This window comes from Anoplopoma fimbria, chromosome 17, assembly GCF_027596085.1.
Source record: "Anoplopoma fimbria isolate UVic2021 breed Golden Eagle Sablefish chromosome 17, Afim_UVic_2022, whole genome shotgun sequence".
Lineage (NCBI taxonomy): Eukaryota > Metazoa > Chordata > Actinopteri > Perciformes > Anoplopomatidae > Anoplopoma > Anoplopoma fimbria.
In genome coordinates this window covers 31,055,162-31,077,762 of record NC_072465.1, presented here as the reverse complement: position 1 = coordinate 31,077,762, position 22,601 = coordinate 31,055,162, and the positions used below count along the sequence as shown (strand labels likewise).

Genomic DNA, 22,601 nt, shown 5'->3' with positions numbered 1-22,601 from the left:
TAGTCCACAGCACATATGACATGCAGGGTGACCAGGTTACCAGAGAATCACAGTTCAATCCAAACAGGCAGCTTTACTGTAAAATGATCTGCATTGTAATCTTCTTCCTCGTTGTTAGTCACTCTGGATGTGGGCGACAGCTAAATGTGCAATATGAAAAAAATATCAATCTTAATGTTTGAGAAATGTCAAAATGGACAGTTTGTAGTAAAGAACAGAAGATTTTGTGCCAAACTGTAAAGAAATGGCTGAATATAACAAATATAACACTGACACAGCTTTTCAGAGCAAAGGTGTCTGAAAGGAAAACCTTGATTTGTGATATTTCTGGTGCACAATGTCTGTCAGTGTGTTTGATTGTTTGACTGTGGTTGTCTCGTCCTATTTACAGTAAGGGTGGATGCACAGTATAGGATTTTGACAAAACTGACTTTCACATTAAGCCGTTCAAAAACATTTATGAATCCTTTTTTTTTTCTTACAGATCCAAAGGACAAAACCTGGAGCAGACAGCAACAACAACAACATTTGGTCTTGAAGGCAACACATTACTTTTCTTATCTTTTGTCTGTAAAATGCTGTTGTTTCTCTTCGACATGCACTTGACTCCACTTACTTTAGCTTGTAACATGCTACGGCTTCCTGTTTTAACAGTATTAACCCATCTTTACTCTGTAAAAGAAAACTGTCAAAAGAAAGTCACACTGCCTTGAAGCAGTATGAAAGCAGAAGAAACCATGTAGAGCACTTAACAATGAGGCAGTCAAGAGGTCCTTTATCCACGAGGAAACGCATCAGTCTGTCATTTCAACAAGGATGTCAGAAATATCAACAAGTCCAAAACGCAGAGTTGAGGCGTGACTCAACTAAATAAGAAAAATCTTCCAGTGTGCATCCAGCCTTCTCAGGGAGACAACATTTAAGGCATAGAATAGAACTCAAAAGGAAATACTGTACAGAAGTCACATGACAGCCCAGCGGGGAGGACAGAGATAGAGAAGGAAACAGTGGGGTTTTTCTTAAACATCTCATTAAGTTTTTTAATATTTCAGTTCTTTTTTCTTTGTACAAGCAGGTAAAGTTCTCAGTCTGTCTGAAGCGAGCACACACATGAAAATCACCTGTGCGTATGTTTCTGTACACGTTGTGTGTGTGTGTGTTGTCACCGGCACACACATGGATGCTCTGCGAACACCAAAGCTCGCTAAAGCATCACGCCCTCTCTTCTGCACACGGAATCACACACACACACACACACACACACACACAGATCGGGTTCGGCTCGACACAAAGCACTTGTGCACTTTGTGAGTCCCAGCGTCGCGTGGACAAATTGAGCCCAAAGCCAATCAGAAGGAGCTGAGCGCCTCCAGAGCCACTTCGTAGCAGAACTTGTACTGTTCCTGTGGAGGGAACACAATGAAAAGCAAAGGTCTTAACGTCACACATTGCCAACCAAGGATTTACATTCTAAATATCTTTAAACATCCTCGACGTTACTTTCCCCGAGCATCAGCTGATCAATTCAATACCGATGAGATACAAAGATAAACACATATACTTTGAATGTACAGAAAAGCTGTAGGCTTAAAACAACTATATATCGCAATTAATACATTAATAAATACCTATACATTTCAAGCGGCAATATAAATTCATATGCAAAGTACTGAGGCTGTAAAAAAGAAGGAAAACAATATGAGAAATATAGAAGGCAGACTTGTTAAACTTGTGACCTGCAGAACATCTCCAAAAACGTATGTAAAAAAGACATTATATTATATGATGATATATGAAAAATATGTTTATATTGGCTCTCTTTGTGGTTTCTTCCTTTTTTCCCTGTTAAAGTTTTTTTTTGTACCGATGTGAGGGTCTAAGGACAGAGGATGTCATATGGGCTACACAAATAAACTGAATTGAGATAAAATGTTGTGTATATATGTGTGTGTGTGTGTGTGTGTGTGTGTGTGTGTGTGTGTGTGTGTGTGTGTTTGTGTGTTATCAGATCTCCTCAAAGGTTTCCCTTCATTATCATAACCACCAACAAACTGTTTGATCATTATGTCTTGAAGTGTGTGTGTGTGTGTGTGTGTGTGTGTGTGTGTGTGTGTGTGTGTGTGTGTGTGTGTGTGTGTGTGTGTGTGTGTGTGTGTGTGTGTGTGTGTGTGAGCCCTCACCATGGTCTCCACCATATTAGTCTTGTTGTTCCTCAACGTTTTGACGGTGTGGAAAACATCCACGATGTTCTGCTGCTGGATCATCTCATTGATGCTGCAGATGGCACAGAACGTTCCAGAACGCCCTCCACCGGTACTGCAGAGGAGGAGGGAGGTAGGAGGAGGGGAGGAGGAAGGAGGAGGGGAGGAGGAAGGAGGAAGGAGGAGGAAGGAGGGAGGAGGAAGGAGGGAGGATGTAGGATGTAGGAGGAAGGATGAAGGAGGGAGGATGAAGGAGGGACGATGTAGGAGGAAGGATGAAGGAGGGATGATGAAGGAGGGAGGGTGGAAGGGAGGACACAATATCTTCATTATCAAACAACATATTTGTCTTTGAAACCTCGGTGTGTTCACCAAAATAATCCTGCGGACCTTCGTCATCATAGAAAGACAAAGAGTTGAAGGTGGAAGAAAGGAAAGAGAGAATCAAGAATAAAAGAAGAGAGAAGATTGAAAAAGAAAGAAAAGAGAGAATCAAGAATAAAAGAAAGAGCTGATTTGAAGTCAGAGATGTGAGCAGAAGAGCAGGACATGTTTTCATTTAAACTGTGTTCATCATGGACCTTCATGTCTCCTCTCAATGGGTTGCAATACACTATGTTCATCATGGACCTTCATGTCTCCTCTCAATGGGTTGCAATACACTATGTTCATCATGGACCTTCATGTCTCCTCTCAATGGGTTGCAATACACTATGTTCATCATGGACCTTCATGTCTCCTCTCAATGGGTTGCAATACACTATGTTCATCATGGACCTTCATGTCTCCTCTCAATGGGTTGCAATACACTGTACTGAAGCAGGTTGTGAGAAGAAGCAGGATTTGTCAGAGTGTTGTGATGCATTTGAAGCAAAGCAGCTGTTTGTGTTTGTTTGTTTGTAGGATGAATAGTTTGAGAGTAAGCTTCACATCTGTTTAGTAAAATGTCAGCATTCTGATTGGTTGATTACATTTCAATCTGTTTTGATCAAGTAAAAATCAGTGTACAGAGTACTTAGAGGTAAGTTTTTAATCCTACCCAACACAGTACAATAATGAAATATGTTGGAGATTATATGTAATGTATGTGGAGTATGAGATTCTAAAGGACTCAAGACATACGAGAAACTAATCTGATTGGTTTAAAACAAGAAATACTTGTTGAAGAATGACAACGTGTTGTGTGATCGCATTATGAGATCATCTCTAGTAATACTCGAGACTAAACTTTAAAAAGCTGATTTCTCAGAAAGGAGGAAAATGAAAACAAATATATTTGATATCAGTGCTGTCAGAAGAGTCTTAAGGGTTAAAATACATAAACATTATAAACATTATGAACCTGATCACTGAAGTCCAACCAGCAAGAGTTAAGTTAACTGAATAACCTTAACCTTAACCTTGTTAGCTTATTAAAATCAGGAAGTGAGTGTCAACCAGTGAGCCCTTCCAAAATAAAAGTACCAGCTTATTGTCAAAGAAAGAAGCCACACTACATTTCATTTGTAAGCCATTTCTTACTTCACAAATCATCATCTTTGTAGCATCAGCTAGCTTAACATCCTTAAACTAATCAGAGTCACAGCGGGATCAACCCCTCTGAACCACAGAAACTCCAGAAGTGAAACCAGTTCAGACCTTAACAGTAGACGGACACAAAACCATCAGAGAAGTTCATGAACACGTCTGATGTCCGCCTCCAGTTCTTTATGAAATACTTCAAACTGCACTTCTTCCTGTATCAAATGCTACATACGTGAATATTTTAGTGATCTTTTTAAAAACAATGCAGCACAATATTCTTGTTCTTCCCTTCTGTCTAAATCAATAAACACAGCACAGACAGAATGCCGTGTAAAGTCTCTAACTGGTTGTTTCAGGGCGATCAGCTGAACATCAGACATGTGTTCAGCATTAAAGACGCATTAGACTCCAACCTCCAGGACAAGAGAGGAGCAGAAACAAAAATCAATTTCCACCAGCTGCTGATTGAACCATCATGTTTCTCCTTATCTCTGGTAGAACCGAGTCTGTGAAATCAATAGCAGCGGCTGATTAGCCGTCTTTAGCCACGAGGAAACGAAACGTGTGTCCCCGTCACGCACTGAAGAGTTTAACAGCAGGAGAGCAGGTCGGGAATATTACTGTTGAACAAAATCTATTTCCACCATGTTATTATTTCATTGACTTATGTAAGATGCACAAATACAAACTTTTAAAATGTCAGCCATTTGGGACTTTTAATTTGAGATGATGAATGATGATACTTCATTATGTACAATACTTCAATACTGCTTATACAATATCAGCAGTTAAGCCCATGGAATCAATAGCTATGAGTATTGATTAGAGCTGTGGGTCAAAGACGGGATATGCATCTCTGTCACTATTAATATTCCCATAAGACACCAGGCGTTAACCATTGATTCTGCATTTGAGTTAAGATCCTCCAGTAATTAGATTGCTTACCATAATGTATATAGCCTTCAATCTATACAAAGCTATAAAGATATGAACTCAATATTTAGAAATTATTTAGAATTATTGGATTTGCCTTTCTTTGACACTGAATTCAAAATGAGAAGGTTTTAACCAAAAGCAGCTTGTATTTCAAACTCTCTCTTTCACACAGAGATAAAAAATAAAATAACAAAACTCACATCATCCTGAAAAAACAAATCAATAACTGATTGGCCCAATGATGTGTGGCAGAGGAAGCTGGGATGAGCAGCAGTGATAAGGACATGTTTGTGTGTGTTTGTAAAGTTTCACTGCTTCTGTTTCCTCACTATCAGCTTCAGTTCTGCTTTATTTTCTTTTATTCAACTTTTATTTAACCAGATGTAAAAAAACAAAACGGGAGTGAGATAATATCTCTTTTTCAAAAGTGACTTGACTCAGAAGGCAGCACAGTTACATGTTGAGTACACGTGGATGAAATACATACAATATAATGTGAAGGGGTGAGCAGCATGATGAAGGGGGTCAAGTGAGGTCGTAGAAGGAGAAGACATTATAGTGGGATGATTGATGAGCTGAGACATAACAGGCCTGTAGCCATAATCATAATCAGCCATTTCTTACACATGTAACTGAGCGTAGATATGATCTGCCTTCTGTACATCCACATCCAGCATTTTAATCCAGGACTGAATCCTCAGCGTACATATAGTACATGTACATCTGTTTCATCTGGACACTGATGTTATTTATATATGATAGAAACAGTATTATACGACTTTGAAAATATCATGTGATCTGTTAAATAACTCTGAAACAAATACCAGGATGTTCATGAACATGTGATGATCTACTGCATCACATGTTAGGAGTATCAACATCAACACAGGATGGTCTCTTGTCATAGCAGCCTTCATGACACCTCAGACTTCATGACCCCATGAATCCAGGACTACAGCCCTGTGCCTACTTCTGAATCCAGACTGCACGATTCAGCACATTGTGTGAGTGAAGGAACATTTTCATCTGATCAAAGCACAGATAATTAAATAAGTCTATAAGAGTTCAGTCCAGTGGGGTTTCCAGCTTGGCAGAGAGCTTTTCTAGAAAGGAAAAGTATGTATGTACAGTGGATATAAAAAGTCTACACACCCCTGTTAAAATGCCAGGTTTTTGTGATGTAAATACATGAGACCAAGTTAAATCATGTCAGAACTCTTTCCACCATTAATGTGACCTATAATGTGAAAAACAAACTGAAATCTTAATAATGTGGTTGCATCAGTGTGCACACCCTCTTATAACTGTGGATGTGGATGTGTTCAGAATTAACCAATCACATTCAAACTCATGTTAAATAGTAGTCAGTACTCACCTGCCATCATTTAAAGTGACTGATTAATCCCAAATAAAGTTCAGCTGTTCTAGAAGGATTTTCCTGACATTTTCTTAGTTGCATCTTACAGCAAAAGCCATGGTAGCACCAGAGGTACCTCATTGTTGAAAGGTATCAGTCAGGAGAAGGCATTAGATACACCATGGAACACAGTGAAGACAGTCATCATCAAGTGGAGAAGATATGGCACAACAGTGACATGACCAAGAACTGGACGTCCCTCCAACATTGATGAAAAGACGAGAAGAACACTGGTCAGGGAGGCTTCCAAGAGGCTCCAGCAACACTAAAGTACTGGCTGTGTACTACATGTGTGTACTACATGTGTGTACTACATGTGTGTACTACATGTGTGTACTACATGTGTGTACTACATGTGTGTACTACATGTGACAACAATCTCCCGTATTCTTCATATGTTTGGGCTATGGGGTGGGGGGTCAAGACGGAAGCCTTTTCTTACCAAGAAAAACATCCAAGCCCGGCTACATTTTGCCAAAACTTACATGAAGTCTCCCAGAAGCTTGTGGGGAAACGTGCTCTGGTCTGATGACACCAAGGTTGAACTTTTTGGCCATAATTCCAAAAGGTATGTTTGGTGCAGAAACAACACTGCACATCACCCAAAGAACACCATAAGATAAGATAAGATAAGATAAGATAAGATAAGATAATCCTTGATTAGTCCCACACCCACAGTGAAGCATGGTGGGGCAGCAGCTGCTTCTGGCTGCTTTTCTTCAGCTGGAACCCGGGCCTTAGTCAGGGCACAATTTTGGCACAAAACCTTCAGGCTTCCGTTAGAAAGCTGAAGATGAAGAGGAATTTCACCTTTCAGCGCGACAACGACCCAAAGCATACACCCTAATCAACAAAAGCATGGCTTCACCAGAAGAAGGTTAGAGTTTTGGAATGGCCCAGCCAGAGCCAGACCTGAACCCAACTGAACCTCTGTGGGGTGACCTGAAGAGGTGATCTGAAGAGGTGATCTGAAGAGGTGAGGTGATCTGTGAGGTGATCTGAAGAGGTGAGGTGATCTGTGGGGTGATCTGAAGAGGTGATCTGAAGAGGTGAGGTGATCTGTGGGGTGATCTGAAGAGGTGATCTGAAGAGGGCTGTGAACAGGAGATGCCCTCGCAATCTGACAGATTTGGAGCTCTTTTGCAAAGAAGAGTGGGCAAATATTGGCAAGTCAAGATGTGCCATGCTAATAGACTCCTACCCAAAAAGACTGAGAGCTGTAACAAAATCAAAAGGTGCTTCAACAAAGTATTAGTTGAAGGGTGTTCATATTTATGCAACCAGGTTATTGTAAGTTTTTTATTTTTTATTTTCCCCCCTAAAGGATTTCAGTTTGTTTTTCAATTGAATTGTTCACGTTATAGGTCACATTAAAGGTGGAAAAAGTTCGGACATGATTTATCTTTGTCTCGTTTATTTACATCACAAAAAACCTGGCATTCTAACAGGAGTGTGTAGACTATTTATATCCACTGTATGTGTATGTGTGGGTTAGGGTAAGACTAAGGACAGAGGATGTGAGGGAAGGACAGAGGAGGTGAGGGTGTAAGGACAGAGGATGTGAGGGTGTAAGGACAGAGGATGTGAAAGGACAGAGGATGTGATGTAAGGACAGAGGATGTGATGTAACAGAGATGTGAGGGTGTAAGGACAGAGGATGTGAGGGTCTAAGGACAGAGGATAAAGGACAGAGGATGTGAGGGTCTAAGGACAGAGGATGTGAGGGTCTAAGGACAGAGGATGTGAGGGTCTAAGGACAGAGGATGTGAGGGTCTAAGGACAGAGGATGTGAGGACAGAGGATGTGAAGGACAGAGGATGTGAGGGTCTAAGGACAGAGGATGTGAGGGTCTAAGGACAGAGGATGTGAGGGTGTAAGGACAGAGGATGTGAGGGTGTAAGGACAAGGATGTGAGGGTGTACAGAGGATGGATATTTATGCAACCAGAGGATGTGTAAGTTTTTTATTTTTTATTTTCCCCCTAAGGACAGAGGATTTTCAATGTGAGGGTTGGACAGAGGATGTCAAGGACAGAGGATGTATAAGGACAGAGGATGTAAGGGTGGGACAGAGGATGTGAGGGTTAAGGACAGAGGATGTATCTAAGGACAGAGGATGTGTCTCAGAGGATGTGAGGGTCTAAGGATTTACATCACAAAAAGGATGTGAGGGTGTGGACATGTGAGGGTGTAAGGACAGAGGATGTGAGGGTGTAAGGACAGAGGATGTTAAGGACAGAGGATGTGATCCAAGGACAGAGGATGTGATGTGTGGGACAGAGGATGTGAGGGTGTAAGGACAGAGGATGTGAGGGTCTAAGGACAGAGGATGTGAGGGTCTAAGGACAGAGGATGTGAGGGTCTAAGGACAGAGGATGTGAGGGTGTAAGGACAGAGGATGTGAGGGTCTAAGGACAGAGGATGTGAGGGTGTAAGGACAGAGGATGTGAGGGTCTAAGGACAGAGGATGTGAGGGTCTAAGGACAGAGGATGTGAGGGTCTAAGGACAGAGGATGTGAGGGTCTAAGGACAGAGGATGTGAGGGTCTAAGGACAGAGGATGTGAGGGTGTGAGGGTCTAAGGACAGAGGATGTGAGGGTGTAAGGACAGAGGATGTGAGGGTGTAAGGACAGAGGATGTGAGGGTGTAAGGACAGAGGATGTGAGGGTGTAAGGACAGAGGATGTGAGGGTGGACAGAGGACAGAGGAGGTGAGGGTGTAAGGACAGAGGATGTGAGGGTGTAAGGACAGAGGATGTGAGGGTGTAAGGACAGAGGATGTGATGTAAGGACAGAGGATGTGAGGGTGTAAGGACAGAGGATGTGAGGGTGTAAGGACAGAGGAGGTGAGGAAGGACAGAGGATGAAGGACAGAGGAGGTGAGGGTGAAGGACAGAGGATGTCTCATGTGTACAGATTTAAAGCCCTCTGAGGCAAATTTGTAATTTGTGATTTTGGGCTCTACAAAATAAACTGAATTGAATTGAATGTGTTTGTGCACCTGTTGTATGTAAACACAAACCCATGAATACACACATGCTTGTGTGTGTGTGTGTGTGTGTGTGTGTGTGTGTGTGTGTGTGTGTGTGTGTGTGTGTGTGTGTGTGTGTGTGTGTGTGTGTGTGTGTGTGTGTGTGTGTGTGTGCGTGTGTGTTTTGTGTGTGTAATCCCAAATATTGGGTTTGATTTTTTACTACCGCTACTACTAGTATTTGAACTAATACTGTCAGGACTGTGCTATATACTAATACTGATGCTGTGACTAACCCTGCTACTGTCACCGCTGCTGTAACTTCTACTCCTCATGACCTTATACATATCAATGGTAAACTGTACTCTGTTGGGCCTTTCTTGTCTTCTGACCGTTCAAAGACTACAAGTGACACCACATGTCATTCACACACTAGCCATTTGGGGAAACTTTGGTTTATCCATCCACATGGACTGGAGGAGGCGGGGCTCTAACCAGCGATCTTCTGATTGAAGGACCAGCCGCTCTACTTCCACCACAGCCTCATAACATAATGTTTACTTCAGAACAAAAACAGTTTACCAAAGCTGACAGTGAAGCGTGTGAAATGTTGCAGACTGACGTTCACATATTTAAAACCGATCCAACGGTCAATGATAAGTTTACTTGGAGTTTAAGAGAATGCAGTATCCACTCATGTGCTATCAAATACACCACACTGATGTCATTTAGTTGTATTCCCAACACCTGACATCAGCAAAATCAAAGTGCTCAACCAAATCTAACTTTAATCTGAGATTATATATTCATGAACAATTAGTGACTGAGGAGTTGCCATTAAGTGTCCTGTATGTCAGTGTATAAGGTAGAAACGCAGTGAAATGCAACTCCACCAAATAAAAGTCCGGTAGACTAGACTCTTAAAGCCTGAGGCCTGTAGTTTATTTCTCATTCATCTTCCATTCTCTCCTCTCTCATGCTCACTCATCATGTCCTCTGTCATTGTTCAGGGCTGTCAATCATGATATCAGCTGTTAACATCAGCTGCTCTCTTCTGTCCAATAGCACAGCGACACAATGACATCGTTATCATCCTGCTGCTCTCTCCTTTTACAAATGATTGTCTGCCTTTAGTACCTTCATGATGCAGTTACACTGTGTGTGTGTGTAGGACTTACAGGCAGTGTACCACCGTCCTCCCGTCTCCTCCGTCATACTGCTCCTGCCACTTAGCCAACCTCCTGACCAACTGGAGGATGGAGCGTTTAGAGAGGGGCGTGTCCCTGTAGGCCGGCCAGCCAATGAACTGAAAGTGCTGCACCAGGCGGTACCCGTCCTGTGGCTGCAGAGAGGTATGAAACAATCAGCAACGTGAAGTAATTCAACAGGGAACGTAAAAGTGGGTGAACAACAGTGTCAGTTAGTGTAACACTTGGAAACATCTCTGACTCATGAATCCTTTTGTGTGTTTGTAGGTCTCATTTCAGGACAAGATGACTTTTTCTTTTTGTTTTAGTCTTCATAGTGCCTAATAAGACTCACTATGCTGCGTCTTGATTGCCTCATTTGGCCTAAATTAATTATTTTCTTTCACTGTCCTATGTTGACAAAGTCTAAAAGGCGCCTTGTGATGGTTTAGACACTATGATTGTTGAGATTTGTGATCCAGAAGTCCCTTTCTGTACCCTACTGACTTAACTTGTTGAAGCAAGTTATGAGTGGTGACATATCTCTCAGCCAAGTCAGTGGAGAAAGTCACGGCACCGTGGTCACATGATCTTAAAGTGTCCATCTCAAAAGACACAAGTGTAGTCTGAAGGTTTGCTTTTTGGATAAATGAGGATGGTGAACATATGAAATAGTGGAAGGAAGGAGATTTACTCTTCCTTCACCAAGATGTATTTGACAGTGCCTTTTTCCTGTTTATTTATATATATATATATATATATATATATATATATATATATATATAATAATAATAAATAGATTAATATCAAACACAGACGCTTTGGGCAGAAGCTGCCAATCTTCTCAGGGGTGGTCTCATTTGGTAATGATATACTAAACATGAATACATAAAGGACTGTTGGTGTATTTGCACGCTGATGTGCTCTAATTAGTTCTTGTTGCCTTTTTGAGAAAAAAACTTGTTAGGGCTCAACAAAGACAAAATCTTATAATGTTTGGTTCAATTTCATGGCAGATCATTTTTTTCAGAATCTAGCCCCGAGCGGTTGGCTTCCACCACCTAAAATCCCCCCTCGCTGTCACACTGAGTTACTGCAGGTTTGCGACACACACATATGCACATGACATTTACACACACATCCAGATTCAGCTGTATCTGTTCCCTTCTCTCTCTCCTCAGTACATCTGCCTCTTCTACCTTCCTCCTTCCTTTAACCTGATGACGCCTAGAACTTTCCTTCAGAATAAAACGCCTCCATGCTTCAGTTACAGTTTACATTTTGACCATTTACAGGGAGCTTTATTTCATAACACTTGTTACAAATGAGGTTAATCTATTTCCTCCTTTTATCTCCCTCTCCACTTCCTCAATCTCCTCTTCCAATCAACTCCTATTTCTAACTCTTATTTTGGCTTGCTGCTTTTTCCGTCACTCCATTTTATTTTCTGATGCAATCACTCTACTTTTTTTTGTCCTTCGTGACACTTTCGTTTTCCTCTCAACCTCTTTTGCCGTCCTGCTCTTTTCCTCTCTCCCTCTTCATTTGATGTCTTAGTGGTTGGTGGTACAGACTCAGCTGTCTCACAGTGTCAGATGTGCTGTTTGGAGATGATATGAACCATTTCACGCTAGACTGGTGATGCATTTGAGAGGAGAGAGAGAATACTGAGAGTAGGATAGTGGGAGGTTCACTTAGTGCTATAGGAGCATGCAGACAACCGGGCCCCGTGAGTTGACCCATCATAGATGGGTGAGAAAATGAGATGAGAGGGGAGTTACAAGAGGGGTGGGAGACAAGAGGGGAAGTGAAGGGAAAGGAGACACAAGAGGGGAAGTGAGGAAGTCAAGGGAAAGAAGAGAAAAGAGGGGGAAGCAAAGGTAAAGGAGGCACAAGAGGGGAAGTGAGGATGTGAAGGGTTAGGAAAGAAGAGAGGGGAAATGAAGGGAAAGGAGGCACAAGAGGAGGAAGTGAGGAAGTGAAGAGAAAGAAGAGAAAAGAGGGGGAAGTAAAGCTAACGTACACACAAGAGGAGGAAGAGAGAAAGTCAAGAGAAAGAAGAGAAAGAAGGGGAAGTAAAGGTAAAGGAGGCACGAGAGGGGAAGTGAGGAAGTCAAGAGAAAAGAATAGAGATGGGAGGAGACAAGAGGAGGAGCCAGGAAACAAAGGGAGAGGATGTTTTCCTATATATCCTGTTGTTATTGCACCATCGCCTACCTAACTGCCATTTTCTCTATGGAGTTCTCTCTGGACCTGGACTGCTGTAGTGTGTTAGTGGTGTAGTAGGTTTGTTACAGAATCATCTTACCAGCTGCTCAGGGGGAAGTAAAGGTCACATGACATAAAAAATGCCTTGTGTGTGTTGTGACATTGTCTTTCTTGTTGTATCGTTCTCCTATCAATTTTTACATGTCAAATATAGGTCAAGAATTGCATAAATCTTATTATTTTATCTGTAACATAAGCAAATTAAGACACATATGAGGGAGGACACAAGAAAGGGTCTAACTAATGTAACGAGAGGCTGTTCCAGGTACAGGCCTGACTCTCCTAAAATGCCAATTAAGGGGGGAAGCTAATGCTAAATAATCAATAATTTAATAAATCTAAAAAACATGTCATAGTCCAGGATCAGGATGAGGACCCTTTTAAAACAAAGGATAGGTCACAACAAATGATGTCTTTGAATTGCCACATACACCAACCTCGGTCCACCTGTCATGGTTTATGTGTTATTGAATGAAGATCGTGAGTGTGTGAGTACCCTGGCCATATTGCAGATCCTGAAGATTCTGTTGATGATGTCTTCATCAATGTCTGCCGATATGAATTCAACTTGAATGGGACCGTAGCAACAAGAACTCTTTTCTGGCCAGTACTGCATACATAACTGAAATCCGAAAAACAGAAATGAGGAGAAAAAGAATAGTGACATGGTTGTTGTTACATTTACATGGCTTTCCTTTCAGAAAGTACAACAGCAGAGGTAATAATTGGATGTCAAAAACCCTTGAATGAATTCACTTTGATCATGAAGATTATCACCTCTGTGATTGTTTGTAAATTCAATTTTAAAATTTCTAAACTTTCAAACTGGACCTAAACAGGAGGCATGGTCTACAACGTTTGGTTGTACACTCTCATGGGGACTCGCTCGTTTGATTGGTTGAAAATAGTGGAGACATCTGATTGGCTACAGATAATTGTCCAGTTTGAAAACTTCAGTATTGCATCTCTGCTCTTTGCAGATGATCTGGCTCTGTTCGATCCTTCAAAACGTGACCTTCAGCAGCAATGTTGCGGTTTGCAGGCGTGTGTGAAGCATTTAGACTGGAAAGACGGAAAACGGTGTATTGTTCCCTCCAGGTTTGGAAGTGGGTCACTGCCCCAAGCAAGCGAGTTCAAGTAACTCGTGGTCTTGTTCAACAGTGAGGGTAGAATGAAGTGATAGGGTGAGGAGCTCAGTAATTCGAAGGGAGCTCAGATTAGATCCGCTGCTCCTTCACATTCAGAAGATCAGCTGAGGTGGTTCGGGCATCTGATCAGGAGAGAGCTGGAAAGCGTTACAGGGGAGAGGGACGTCTGGATTACCCTGCCCCAGCGACCCGGCCCCGGATAAGATGGATGGATGGTTACTCCCAAAGGAGGGATCATTGTGACTCAGACGGTGGAGCGGGTCATTCACTAATCTGTAGATCAGCGCTTCAGTCCGCCCTGTCCGGACATTAAAATGTCCTTGGAGAAGATGCTGAACCCCAAATTGCTCCCGACTGAAGAGTCATCGGTGTGTGAATGTGTGTGTGAATGTGTGTGCGAATTGGTGAATGTCGACATATAATGTACAATGCTTGAGTGGTCGGAACACATGAAATGTTTGGACATTTAATATTAGTTATGAGTTTCTCTGCTTAATCGTTTCGGTATAAACGTGTTATTAAAACTCTCTTAGTTTTAGAGTTTAGAGTATTATTCCAAGGACTGTCATTACACATTCACAATCATAAAAATAGTTTCAGGGTTTATTGATCAGACCAGCGAAGTTTAAGTTTTTATTTTTACCTGCGCTGCGTCCATCTCATTAAGCATTACGATGGAGGAGCAGTTGTAGTCGAACACAAGCCTCCAGAAGTCGCCCATGGTGTTTGGCAAAGGATGCTGGGTAACAATAAAGGCCGCTGGCTGTTTGTGGCTCTGGAGTGTTGAGACCACAAATAAATATCAACAACAAGATAAACAGACAAGTGAACTCAGCAATGCTTACTGATCGAGTAATCTCTGCAGCACTGGATAGTACAAAAATAGACATTGAAAAATAACAACGCACACATTCATATCCCAACAAATACACTTACGTCCATTAATGCAGCATTAATGTAATTTGAGCTCTCTCCGTCCACAGATATGAGGAAAGGCAGGCATCGGTCTGCTGATAGAACGTCCATACTGCGGTTCTTGTCGTGGTTCCTGGGTAGCAAACCCACGCTGCAGTCCTCTGGACGGACTCTGGGTGTCACTATGTTCAGTGTCTGATCGACAGAAGAGTAGTTTATTATTCCTACTTTGACTTTACTCTCCTAAAAACATAGGCTACTTCTTGAATAAGATGAAAGAGCAAAGGAGATTGAACTGATCAGATAGTGGACAGAGATGTCCACAGTCACTCTGGAGAATCACCTTGGGAAAAGTGGTCCCAAAAGTTAAATCTTACAATTGTCTCACTTCATCAAACTGGACGAAATAAAAATGGTTCAGCAACTCTGATTTGGTGTAAATGAATCCTAATTCACAGAGTAAGATGTGAAAATAAGCCCTGCCCTTTCCCTCTGCCGTTCGGCGGCCTGCTGATCAGCTGATCAGCTGCAGTGACTTCTTCAGAGACAGACCGTTATATTAGCAAATTACAATGACAAAAACTGCCCTGCTGGTCTGGTTGTCTTTTCCAGTTTATCTCTGGGATCTTGAAGAAGGTCTCCAGCAAACCTCTGTCCCAGTGAGAAGGAAAACTCTCATGCATAGTAACACGCAAACAGCTCACTCTCTCCGGGACATTCATTTAGGTTTAGACAACTAAACTACTTAGTTAGGTTTAGACAACTAAACTACTTAGTTAGGTTTAGACAATAAAACTACTTAGTTAGGTTTAGACAATAAAACTACTTAGTTAGGTTTAGACAATAAAACTACTTAGTTAGGTTTAGACAACTAAACTACTTAGTTAGGTTTAGACAATAAAACTACTTAGTTAGGTTTAGACAATAAAACTACTTAGTTAGGTTTAGACAACTAAACTACTTAGTTAGGTTTAGACAACTAAACTACTTAGTTAGGTTTAGACAATAAAACTACTTAGTTAGGTTTAGACAATAAAACTACTTAGTTAGGTTTAGACAACTAAACTACTTAGTTAGGTTTAGACAATAAAGGTTTAGACAATAAAACTACTTAGTTAGGTTTAGACAATAAAACTACTTAGTTAGGTTTAGACAATAAAACTACTTAGTTAGGTTTAGACAATAAAACTACTTAGTTAGGTTTAGACAATAAAACTACTAAGTTAGGTTTAGACAATAAAACTACTTAGTTAGGTTTAGACAATAAAACTACTTAGTTAGGTTTAGACAACTAAACTACTTAGTTAGGTTTAGACAACTAAAACTACTTAGTTAGGTTTAGACAACTAAACTACTTAGTTAGGTTTAGACAATAAAACTACTTAGTTAGGTTAAGACAACTAAACTACTTAGTTAGGTTTAGACAATAAAACTACTAAGTTAGGTTTAGACAATAAAACTACTTAGTTAGGTTTAGACAATAAAACTACTTAGTTAGGTTTAGACAATAAAACTACTTAGTTAGGTTTAGACAACTAAACTACTTAGTTAGGTTTAGACAACTAAACTACTTAGTTAGGTTAAGACAACTAAACTACTTAGTTAGGTTAAGACAATAAAACTACTTAGTTAGGTTTAGACAATAAAACTACTTAGTTAGGTTTAGACAACTAAACTACTTAGTTAGGTTTAGACAATAAAACTACTTAGTTAGGTTTAGACAATAAAACTACTTAGTTAGGTTTAGACAACTAAACTACTTAGTTAGGTTTAGACAACTAAATTACTTAGTTAGGTTTAGACAACTAAACTACTTAGTTAGGTTTAGACAACTAAATTACTTAGTTAGGTTTAGATAAAAAAAAACTACTTAGTTAGGTTTAGACAATAAAACTACTTAGTTAGGTTTAGACAACTAAACTACTTAGTTAGGTTAAGACAACTAAACTACTTAGTTAGGTTAAGACAACTAAACTACTTAGTTAGGTTAAGACAATAAAACTACTTAGTTAGGTTTAGACAATAAAACTACTTAGTTAGGTTAGACAATAAAACTACTTAGTTAGGTTTAGACAATAAAACTACTAAGTTAGGTTTAGACAATAAAACTACTTAGTTAGGTTTAGACAACTAAATTACTTAGTTAGGTTTAGATAAAAAAAAACTACTTAGTTAGGTTTAGACAACTAAACTACTTAGTTAGGTTTAGACAATAAAAGACAATAAAACTACTTAGTTAGGTTTAGACAATAAAACTACTTAGTTAGGTTTAGACAATAAAACTACTAAGTTAAAAACTAAACTACTAGTTAGGTTTAGACAATAAAACTACTTAGTTAGGTTTAGACAACTAAATTACTTAGTTAGGTTTAGATAAAAAAAAACTACTTAGTTAGGTTTAGACAACTAAACTACTTAGTTAGGTTTAGACAACTAAACTACTTAGTTAGGTTTAGACAATAAAACTACTAAGTTAGGTTTAGACAATAAAACTACTTAGTTAGGTTTAGACAATAAAACTACTTAGTTAGGTTTAGACAATAAAACTACTTAGTTAGGTTTAGACAACTAAACTACTTAGTTAGGTTAAGACAACTAAACTACTTAGTTAGGTTAAGACAATAAAACTACTTAGTTAGGTTTAGACAATAAAACTACTTAGTTAGGTTTAGACAACTAAACTACTAAGTTAGGTTTAGACAATAAAACTACTTAGTTAGGTTTAGACAATAAAACTACTTAGTTAGGTTTAGACAACTAAATTACTTAGTTAGGTTTAGATAAAAAAAAACTACTTAGTTAGGTTTAGACAACTAAACTACTTAGTTAGGTTTAGACAACTAAACTACTTAGTTAGGTTAGACAATAAAACTACTTAGTTAGGTTTAGATATAATGCATTCAATTGCATTCATTGTTAAGGTTTGGGACTTATTGAACGTAAGTCACATGATTGTGTACAGATTGTAAAGCCCTCTGAGGCAAACTTGTGATTTGTGATCTTTGGCTATACAACATTTTTTGAATTGATTTCCATTGTATGTACTCACAATGCACAAAAACAAGAGTGTGAGTAAGTGTGTGGGCTCACCTGGAACTCATCTTTAATCTGGCTGGAGTTGGTCTGTGGGTCCAGTCTGCTGATGTTGTAGTAAATAGCTCTGAACTCACACACTGGTATGGCTGTGTTCCCACATAGACAAGCCTCCAGTATGGCATCATGAACAAACACGTACTGCTCCTGTAACATGAGCCAAAGCAGCTGATCAAAGAAATGCTGGAGTTAAAGTGTCTTTGAAGGCAAAAACTGATAATTCTGTGGCCTTTGTGAGGAGACTGAGGACTTGAGTTTAGTTTCTCAGTGTGGATGTTAGCATTGACTCTTCTGAGACAGAGGAAGCTGCATCTGCTGCCTTCTCGAGTCTCTGTCAAACTCAAACACTCCATTTGTTTGCTTTCAGTGTGTGAGTGTGTGTGTGTGTGTGTGTGTGTGTGTGTGTGTGTGTGAGTGTGTGTGTGTGTGTGTGTGTGTGTGTGTGTGTGTGTGTCGTGCTCTCTCGGCAGCCTAAAAGTGGGTTGAAAATGGAGTAGTGCCCTGCAGTGATTCTGTGCTCAGGATCAAGTGTCCTCTCGTGGTCTCTCTGGTAGAAGCTTCAGCCACCATGAGTCACAGCAGCCATATGTTAAATGTCCTTTATTTCTCTCACACTATCTTTACAATTTATCTACAGATCATTCATTTGTTATTTCTTTCCCCCATTTCTTTTTTTTGTTTCCTCTCACACGTGTGTTCGCCTGCTGTCTCCTGCTTTTTCAATTTGCTTCTTGTTTTATCTCTCTCTCTCTCTCTATCTCTCTCTCTCTCTGTCCAATGTTAATTGTTGCCCTTTAGGAGGATAGTTTTAAAGGCATCACTGCAATGTGGTCCTCTGGCCATTACCTACTCTAGTGACATAATAGACATACACACACACACACACACACACACACACACACACACACACACACACACACACACACACACACACACACACACACACACACACACACACACACACACTCTTTCCCCTGTGCCTTTTAAAAGATTAATTGCTTTGTGTTGTTCGGAGCAGGGTTATAATAGCGTCAAGCTTCTTCAACACTGACACAAATTGCTCCCACACATATTCAGAAGGCAGGAAGCATTCAGCTTGGTTTCAATGGAACACACACACACACACACACACACACACACACACACACACACACACACACACACACACACACACACACACACACACACACACACACACACACACACACACACACATACACATTCAAAACTAGCTTTCATACCAGTGCTGCCATATGAAAACACTCAAAGTGATGCCCTGGGTAACTTTTCATAACCTAGCACTTCTCAAACCCATTCAACAGTCAATTTCAGGCTCCAAGCTTCAGCTGTCAGTTTGAAAATGAGGCTGTCTTTCTTTATTCCTGGTAAAGTTGACTTTTTGGAAATGCAGGGTACAAATGGAAGGCAAAGGCGAGATGGATTCGGTCGGCTTAAGGTAGTTTAGAGAAGAAAAGAATGCTTCTGTTCCACAATGAAACATGCAACATTTGAAGATGTAGACTCTTTATAGAGGATTAAACGAAGGAACATAATTAGAACAAATTAGAACAGTGTAAAGGATAGTAACTAGTCCTCGGCTGATGAAAAGGAAGAACAGGAAATAGATCCTCAGAACAATGTTGGAATGCAGTGTTTCTATTGTTGCTGTGGTGGTTGCTATGGTCACTAATAACCAACGTATAGCTTGGCTGTTGTTTGAGTTGGCTTTGGGTAGTGTCACCACATTTCTCACCATGAAAACACCATATTCCTTACTATAAGTTGAGAGCTACCACATACACACGCCGACACAATGTGTGTGTGTGTGCGTGTTTGATTTAGAAAGTATGTGTGCCTACAGTATATGTGTGTGTGTGTGTGTGTGTGTGTGTTTGCACTAGCCTCATCTATTATTCAGGGAATGTTTAATATTGATAGGCTTATTGGGATGGATGATATAAGACTGCAAGAAGTTCAGAGACACTGTGTCTCTCTCTTTTTATGCTCCTGCTGCTGATAGTCGGACGGACACTGAGAGGTTTTGTGGAATATATCTGGATTTATCAGAGATATAGATAGTCATAGATGGTCATAGACTGTTTGTTGTTCAGCTTCTCATTCAGTTTTACCACTTCAACAATCAGCTGCATCTGAGGATGTATTCTTACCTTCAATAGTACATAACATTTTGCTTGTTCTTTTTGCAAAAATCTGGTTGTCCAACAAAGGTATTGTATTTGTATGGGCACATGCACACCCACCTCTGTCTGGACCATGTTGACTCGTTGTGATCTCAGCTCTCGGATACAGTTGAAGATGTCCACCACGCCTTCATTCTCTGCCATGTCCAACATGATGTCCACTGCAATGAAACAACCCGTCCTCCCTGCACCGGCACTGAAGAGACAAATCAACAACCACAGTATTGAATATCTAATGTTTAAATGTCAACATGTTGTCTTCAGTGTTTGATGCTTTTGATGTGGGCTTCGTAGATAATAGCGGGTGTAGCGAGGTTGGAGCGGCTTGGTGGATCCAACACTTGAGAATCATCCCTCTACCGGCGGTAGGTGATGCAGAGACATTCCAATACCCCCCCACTCTGGTATGTCATCACTACAGAAGAGTTTTCGAATACACTTTCCCAGAGACTCCCCATGGTACCAGACGGTCCACAGCCCTGAGAGGAAGATCTCAAGGCGAGATACGGCGTTAGCACCGGGAAGTGAACCTCTCTTATCTAGGAACAGGTCAAGCATGACTTCACAGAGCAAGCCATGAATTACTTAAGTCAAGAGAACAGGAACTAACAATAGTTGTCTTACAATTATTCTCTGTAGCTTGGAATAACACTGTAAAAGACTTCAGAGTATTCATGACCCCACTCAAGTTATCCCACGGGTGATTTCAGGGAAGTAGGTCTTTGTCCTGAATCTGTGAGAGGAGAACAGAGCTAAATATGTTTCAGGCCCTTTAAAGACCCGACACACCGTGTGACCACAGTGCCATCCAGCGACCATTGGTGATAAGACATATATTTTTCTTAAGGACCGGAATGTTTTTATGCAACAAGTAGAGAAACAATATTAATGAAATATTAGCGATAGTTATAAAATGTTTACACGCGAGTAAGTCACGTGACTGATGCACATTTCTGTCTCCGCATTATCTTTGTTAAATCCTGTGTATTAAGTGTATGTAACTGAAATTCTATTTTTGTATACATACAAGTTGATAAGTGTGTAAGGTTTATTCATCTAATAGTGGGGGAAAGTTTGTGATTTATTTGTTTAAGATGTTAGATTAGTAAATTTACGAAGCAAGAGCACGCCAACATTAAGAGACAAAGAAACCTGGAATTTATCCTGTGTGGATAAAACTGGTGAACTTTTCTTTGTCTCTTGTTTTTCGTTCTTCGTTTCGTGTTGGTTGTGCGTCTTGTTTGGTCTACGGAGCTTCATACACGCTCCGGTTATTTTATTTGAGGATCACAGTTATTGTCAGAGCTCTTTCTTCTTAACTACTTTTGAGCATCTTATAGTTATTCATTTTAAGCAAGCCTTATTTTGTTTTAGTGTACGTCCGTTAACCTCGTGAGATATCAACTTTAATTATTGTCGTTAAGCCAAACGAGATTAGTTTAAGTATATCGCAACGAGTAGCTTCAGTTATCATAATATGTCCGGCCCAAACTCCACGCCGGACCAAGAACCTGCTGCCGTGGATCAAGACCCGGAGAGCACGGTAAAACCGTGAGCCGCTTTCCAGTTCACTTTGCAACAGCAGTGTGTGAAATTCAGAGACCTTTCCAGTCCATTTGGTGGACATCCGAGGACAGCTGAGAACCACCGTTCCTTCATCCCTTCAACCGGGAGTCATCGCCTCTCAACGGGAAACAACAGCCGCTGGAGAGCCGTGAGTCCACTCCGTTGGAGCAGAAACAACCGGCTGAACCACCGTAAAGTCAGCTGGACACCGCTGCTCAAAGTATGAAACCGACATCTTCTAATGTGACTAAGAGTTGGTGTCGGATAACGCTCTGAATGATTATAATTTAAATTTATCGTTTAGAGTAGCGTTAGGATTATAAAGGAAATCACAATCTTCCCTTCATCTGAAATCATTTGCCTGTTATTTGAAATCAATTCATTCAAGTCGTTGTCTGTTATATTATTTCAAAGTGGGAACTATAGATCAATGAACTCGGTACTTACGCCTGAGATATTGAGGCTGCTAAATTTGTTACCAAATTATTGGATTTATTTTTGTTATTTTCCTCCGTAAGGAGGTGGTGCCCCAAAGTTTTATTTCTAAAGTAGTAAACTGCGGTACACAGGCTTTCTGGGTAAACGTTGTCTGATTAGGAGAGACAGTTACCCACCCAAAAACCAATAGAGACTGTGTCTGCCCCACATTCTCTTAAATGAAAGAAATCCAAAGTAAAGAGAAGAAGAGTTATACAAAATAACTCAATAAAGGTAAACACCACCAACGCAACAGTGCAACAAAACAGAAGAATTAAATGTGGACTCTTAAATATCAGATCTCCGTCATCTTAAACTGTACTGTACTGTATTGATTAAATATCTGATAATCATATTTATTTGTTTTGTCTTACTGAAACCTGGCAAGAATATGTCAGCCTAAATGAATCAACAACTCCGTGGTTTCAATATTCATGTGGATGTGTATAATGATAGCCTTTGTACTGCGTTTAGTTCATTATTAGATTCTATTGGCTTCTGTCAGTGTGTACATAAACCCACTCACTGTTTTAACCCTCCACCTTGTTCTGGTTTATGGTATTGAAATAGAAAATGTAATTGTCTCTCAACAGAACTCTCTTTTATCAGAACATTATCTAGTAACTTTTGAACTTTGACTTCCCGATTGTACGCCATTAGGCAAAAGTTTCTACACTAGATGTCTATCTGATAATGCTG

The 22,601-nt window shown here is 40.3% G+C and overlaps 1 protein-coding gene across 1 annotated transcript in view; it reads right to left on the bottom strand.

The window, feature by feature from the left end:
- Positions 1-1,318: 1,318 nt before the first annotated feature.
- ptprt (protein tyrosine phosphatase receptor type T) overlaps positions 1,319-22,601 on the bottom strand; it is a 247,747-nt gene continuing 226,464 nt past the window's right edge. Inside the window, exons 32-39 of the mRNA XM_054616090.1 lie at positions 19,920-20,055; positions 17,656-17,805; positions 14,587-14,760; positions 14,294-14,425; positions 12,999-13,124; positions 10,226-10,389; positions 2,181-2,316; positions 1,319-1,403 (exon numbers count right to left, since the gene is read on the bottom strand). Of these exons, the coding sequence (XP_054472065.1) occupies positions 1,350-1,403; positions 2,181-2,316; positions 10,226-10,389; positions 12,999-13,124; positions 14,294-14,425; positions 14,587-14,760; positions 17,656-17,805; positions 19,920-20,055 (1,072 nt within the window). The 3' untranslated portion in view covers positions 1,319-1,349. The remainder of the gene's footprint in view (positions 1,404-2,180; positions 2,317-10,225; positions 10,390-12,998; positions 13,125-14,293; positions 14,426-14,586; positions 14,761-17,655; positions 17,806-19,919; positions 20,056-22,601) is intronic.